We start from the raw sequence: 6,283 nt of genomic DNA on the forward strand, positions 1-6,283 counted from the left end.
TCAACCGTTTGAAGTCTAACTAGAGAGGAGCTATAGTTAATGGATCAATTGAAGAAACTCTACATACAGGTCTGGTAGAGAGGCGCTCAAGTATAGGTACTTGTTAGAGTTCAAGGTATGACTACTGCAAAGGTATTGTAAGTACGAATGTCCTGTAACTAGCTATTTCTACTGATAGTTGATTTCCTGGGTTTGACTGCCCCGGAATGGTTTTTCTCTTTGGTACAAAGAGTTTCCACTTCGTAACTAAATATCTGTGTCTATCTCTTTATTGCTTTACATATTTGGTTGCATGCTTGGTTGCGGTTAATATTAGGAGTCTAATTTTATTTTCACAGGGAATTAGTTTTGGGGAGTTAGAGATGTCCAATTCTATGATCTTAGGCACTTGGGACTAAAGAACGTCGTAGTCTTGGGGACTCTTTGTGGAGTTCCTTCTACAGGTAGAATATTTTGTGCATTCAAGAGTTCTGTTTCTTAATTTATTTGCGTGCTTTCTTTTCTTTTTGTAACTACTCCCATATCTAGAGCCAATTTAAAATGCTGGTAAGCTTAATTAATTATGTAAATACTCTTAAAGTAGGGGACATGAATCTCTTGTTGTCCATGCCCATGCTATTCTCTCAAAGATGCTAAAGACTAAGACATGCATTATCAGGATCAACTCTATTTTGTGAGACTAGCTAGTTAAGTGTAGCATTCAAAATTACAAACATTGATTAATCAAGAATGAAGAGAGTAATCTCATAATAGAATTTTTTACAATATAAATCACGAAGACAGATTATATATGCTTGCATTGCATCCCAAATTAGAGTTGTTTCAGTTTCAACATTAATTAGTTTGCCTGCTTAAGCTTTTGCTTACTAACTATTTAGGAATCTTATAAAGGTAGAATATTGTTGCTTTTGTAAATGGATGGATATGACAGATGAAAAAAATTTGGTTTGGATCTTTACTAATTACATAATAAATAATTCACAAAATTAATTATAAACTAAATTAATCCTCAAAATTAATTTACAAATATAAAAAACTAACATTAAAAAGAAAAAGAAGCAATATCATTACGACATTATCAATATTCAATAATCATAATCTTTGAATTACAAGAAGTTGCTTAGGATTATGAATTGAGCTTAAAAAATTAACATAAAATATGGTTCTGAGTTGAGTGACTTTGATCTGCCTTAGGGTTGCAACGTTGCTATTATGACTTCTATGTTTAGAGGTGTAGCACCCACTTGAAGTTCTGTTTCTAATTGTGTTGGAGTGTTGCTGTGTTGGGTTTTACGGTGTTTGACATAGAACATGCTTGCTTTATATATAGACAGCTTTTTTTTTATTTTGCTACAGTTTGCCTTGGCCAATAGGCCAAGTCCTTTAATGGCAAGACCAAGCCATTGATGTGTTAAATTTTAACATGTTTTTATCAGGCTATTAGAAACTTTGGTTAAAGATTGATACGTTTTGGGTAAAAGTTTTGGGTCTTTCATTCATTCTAGTACCATTCGAACGTTCCATAGTCCCTAGCCAGACATTCGATACTCGTTGACCAAACGATTGATGCTAAGGTTGAATGTTCGAAGAAATTCAAAATCATTGATTGAGGTCTTTTAATGATGATTTAGTGCGTTTAATTCTTCATTAGGGTCTTACATGTTTAGCTTAGACTTTTGAGTGATATTTATGATGTTAGGGTGTGTATCACTGTAGCGTAAATCTAAGATGTCTAAGCTTATATATGAGTAGATGAAGTAAATACTTACAAAAATTGATCTCACTTTAACGTGCAATATGTCAATGGATTGAGCATGCTTTATTTTCCTTAATAATATGTCATGAACCTGCTAATTTTTAGAACATTTTGATAAGTGTTTCAAGACAAGTATTACTTATTTTATGATAGCAATAAATAAACTATAATTGCATCGTATAACATGGTACACCGGTATGTGCGGTGAGACGGCCATGGGCTTACTATACGGTCTTAACCATATGGCCACTGAGTTTACTTTGACGTTATTGATAGGTTTTGGATACAATGGTTATTTTGTGACAGGCACATTATTTCTGAACAGGGTCACGATTGCTGCTTTACTAATAGCGTGGGCCACCATCGGTCGGGCTGCTAGTATATGACGGCATGCTTACAATATCTGAGGCACCAGTATTATATTACAAGTCTCTCGGGACAAGGCGCCAACCGTGTCGAGAAGGGTTTAATATCATGGGTAGACCATAAGGTGAACAACTATGACCTATTTTATATATATGCATATATAACATATTTCCTCTACATTAAAATATTAGTGTTTGTCATTAAAATTATGGCCTATCAATTTTTTAAAATAAACTACATTTTATTTGGCGTAATAATGGAGGCAATACAAATCATTTTTTGAAAAAAAAAAAAAAAAAAAAAAAAAAAAAAAAAACACAAGTTTATAGTTCGAGAGTCATTAAATGTCAGTTAAGGCTTATGATGTATGTAACCAGTTTCGTAATGATTTATTTACTAAATCGTAGACTTACGCGGTTATTTTCCTCTCCCAGTGAAATACCACGGTACTTATAATTTAGCAAGTTACCAATATTTAGAGCGGAAAATCGGCTAGAATAAAGATGCCAAGCGAATGGCTCGTAGTAGCAGTTTTGGTTGATTTATGTCTTTCGTGCTGCCACCCCGGTGTTGCATCTGGGGTGGCTCGCGCATTATAGAATTATATTGGAAGCTCTAAGTTTGTAATTGATAATACGTTAAGAGATTATTAAATTTAATAATCTAATATCATGATTTCCGCTTTCTGCGCGCATACCTTTACTCTGATAAGATTATAGGCAATTCCACCAGTTAATTGATCTAGAGGAATTGTCAATGACTCTCTAAGTTAAGTAAATACAATCACCAAATTTTGGGAGTGTTACACCATGGCCCATATTAGCCCCCCTCCCGCCCCGCCTCTAATAAGGAGGAAGGGATTAGTGAAGACAATGCTTAGATTTTGGGTGTTTTTTACATCAAAAAACACTAGGCAGAGTAATCTCGTTCGAATAGTAAGATTCATGTTTGAACAAGATGACCCTCGAATACCTTGTAACCAGGATTGAAGACTATTAAAATGTGTCAATCACATAGCGCCTTGTTTGAACCCGCAATTGTAGCCCGCTCAAACAAGATGATCACCATAGGTTTTTCTCTTATGACAATTAGTAGTCTTGCACCACGAAGCATTGCAACTAATTAATAGGGAGTTTTGTTTCCGGTTTATTCTCGGCTTTGTTAAATACCTAGTCACATTCCACATACAATTATATGTTCTTGGGGTAATATCGAGATGGCGATATATAGAAACTTAAATTGTATCTCTCCAATGAGGAAGAAAGTTATTCGTTTTTAAATGAAGGGGGGAATTGATACAAGGAACCTCATAACAATTAACAAACTATAAAATTTTCCTTTTTACAATTGCAGTAATTTGAGGGAAAGAAAAACAATTAAGAACCAAAAAATGACAAACCAGAGGAAAGTTAGAACAACATAAAGTACTCCTAAGTGTTTGAGAAATAGCATTTTTAACTTGTTGACAACACTGTAGATCCTTCTTATTTGCCCAGCTGAGCCAGTAAGAGGTTCAATTTCACTCATTTTAATCATGGCAAAGGCAAAATTAGACTGAAAGGCGGCAAAGGAGATGCTTGGATTTGGGGTGTTTTTTACATCGGAAAGCACTAGGTAGTGTAATCTCGTCCGAACCATATGGTTTATGTTTGAATGAGACGAGCCCTGACATCCTTGTAACCACAATTGAAAACCATTAGAACATGTCAATCACAGAGCCCATCGTTCGAACCTACAATCGCAAGCCGATTGAACAAGATTGACCGGGGTTGAAAACTATAGTTTTTTTCCAAAGGAAAGAGGAAGTTTTAGGGAATTTAGGAATATAGGTTTCGGAAGGAGGTTTAAATAAGTTTAGAAATAAAGTAACAATTTAGGTATTGGTAAGTTGGAACCCTAACTAACATAACAATTTTAAGTAGTTTTTTACAAAGACGATTATCATAGGATAATAACAAAGAGTTTAGTGCTTTGGCGTTTGGAGTGTCATCAATTGTAACAATGTAATAACAATTATCACCATAGGTTTCTCATTACAATTAACAAACTGTAAAATTTCCCTTTTTACAATTGCAATAATTCAAAAAAAAAAAAAACAATTAATAACAAAAACATAACAAACTGGAGGAACGAAACAAGTTGCATACTTCTAAGTGTTTGAGAAATAGCATTTTTAACTAGCTAGTTGGCAGCACTACAGATCCTTCTTATCTGCCCAGCTGAGCCAATGAGAGGTTCAATTTCACTCATTTTAATCATGGCAGAGGCAAAATCAGACTTAAAAGTAGCAGGGCTTCTACTATATTCCGAAACAACACTGTCTGTCGACCCTCCACTAAAGAGGACTTGATCTGATGCAAGGAGGCCCTTCTTTTGAATTAAATTCTTGAAGTAGTTGTTGTCAAAAGAATTTGGTGTCGCCAAGTCTAGCGCTGCCAAGTTTTGATCGCCACCAGTAACAGGACAACGACGCTTGCGAGTGCTAGCAAATCCAGCATCAATGTCACTCTCGTCGTCGTATATCCGGTTTCGAAATGTGATGCATCGAGCTTGCCCTAGTGTGTGGGAACCTGCATTAATTTGGACATTAATTTTTTTAAAGTATCGATTAAATGATCAAATTTACCATTTCCTATGAATTTAAGATTTTGGGATCGATGAGTGGTGATTTAAACATGATATGGGAGCTGATCAGGTCCTGAATTCTAACCCTATCTCTATCATTCATCTCTTATTTTAATTAAATATTCGAGGTGTTTGGGCTAACCTGACAAAGCGACCATATCTCTTGCACTAAGGCCTTTGCCAGCAAAGTTAGAAATAAGTTTGTCAAGGCTGTCTGCGGCAGTTGGAAGTTCTCTCTCGGCTAGTGTTAAGCTTGCAGTTGTGGAATCTCTTCTTCCGAGCTTCACTGTCCAAGATGGGCCACCCACCTGTTTTTTCAGAGAGAAACTCGATCATCAAAATGTCATCTTTGATTTTGCAAATTAAAAGATATATATATATATCCATAGCATACAAGTGAGAAGAATATATATATATATATATATATTGAGAGTTTGAATGGTCAGAGCTATATATGTATACTCACAGCAACTGATGCGTCTCGTGCTGCCAGCGCAAGAATATCTGCGCAGGATACAACTCCAGGGCATGTCTTCTCTACCTCAGCTTTGGCACTGTCAATGACTTCATAACCTCTTACAGAATCCTTATTTTGGAATGCGTTTCTTTCGGCGTCCTTCAGTAGAATCGATGCATCACAGCCCTGCACGAAACAATCATGGAAATGGAGACGAACAAGAGATGCCGCCATCCGACGTTCGCGTGAAACTGCTGTTCTAATAGCAGTCCGAATAGTGCTCAGTGCATTCGGACACGTGTTGTCATAAAACTTTGGAGACAGATGCGCCTCGCAATCGGTGCCCAAAAACAGCAACATAAGCACAACAGCTGCAATGTTGAAAGAATTTCTCATCCAACTCTTTTTAACCATTGGTGCTGCCATATCTTCGAGCTTCCAATGATCGACTATGTTATACGTTAAGCAAAAGAAAGTAGTACTGGAGAAAGAATGAAAGATGATGTTGGATAAAGCTGAATGCTTCCATCAATTTATATACAGAGCACAAATATGGGATACAGTTTGTCTGGGTCACTACTTTCGGCGAAAATTAACGCGCAATTGCCACTCTCAGGCTTGATGACTACTTCTCCTTTGAACATTCTTAGCTCTTAACTACATATAATAAAATAAGAATAAAAGTCAAATGATAAAATTCTTTATATATATATATATATATATATAGAGAGAGAGAGAGAGAGAGAGAGAGAGAGAGAGAGAGAGAGAGAGAGAGAGAGAGAGAAAGAGAGATACATGCACAAAATTCTCGTAGATGTACGTTTGAACTGGCTCCTTGGCATGCAGTTGGGAGCTCCGAATAGTTCAAAGTTTGAAATTTTGGACCAAAATTAATGCAGTAGGGCATTATAGTTAAAATGGTCGGTAGGCTTGATTTGTTCTCGTCTCTTTTTCTGTAGGTGATGACGGCAGCCCGCCTTAAAAAGTTATGTTTTGTTTTTAAATTTGCGGCTACAATTTTAATATTATTTTCATGGAAATTAAGGTGATGGTGAGAAAATTGTTGGCAAGAGCTTGGC

The 6,283-nt window shown here is 36.0% G+C and overlaps 1 protein-coding gene across 1 annotated transcript; it reads right to left on the reverse strand.

Annotated features, from left to right (window-relative positions):
- Nucleotides 1-4,126: 4,126 nt before the first annotated feature.
- LOC133858635 (lignin-forming anionic peroxidase-like) lies at nucleotides 4,127-5,690 on the reverse strand. Its single transcript, XM_062294110.1, has 3 exons — nucleotides 5,214-5,690; nucleotides 4,890-5,055; nucleotides 4,127-4,692 (listed from the first exon to the last, which is right to left on the reverse strand). The coding sequence occupies exons 1-3, from the start codon at nucleotides 5,628-5,630 to the stop codon at nucleotides 4,304-4,306; spliced, it is 972 nt and encodes a 323-aa protein (XP_062150094.1). The 5' UTR covers nucleotides 5,631-5,690; the 3' UTR covers nucleotides 4,127-4,303.
- Between the last annotated feature and the right edge of the window lie 593 nt (nucleotides 5,691-6,283).

The sequence above is a fragment of the Alnus glutinosa genome, chromosome 1 (genome assembly GCF_958979055.1).
Source record: "Alnus glutinosa chromosome 1, dhAlnGlut1.1, whole genome shotgun sequence".
NCBI classification, from domain to species: domain Eukaryota; kingdom Viridiplantae; phylum Streptophyta; class Magnoliopsida; order Fagales; family Betulaceae; genus Alnus; species Alnus glutinosa.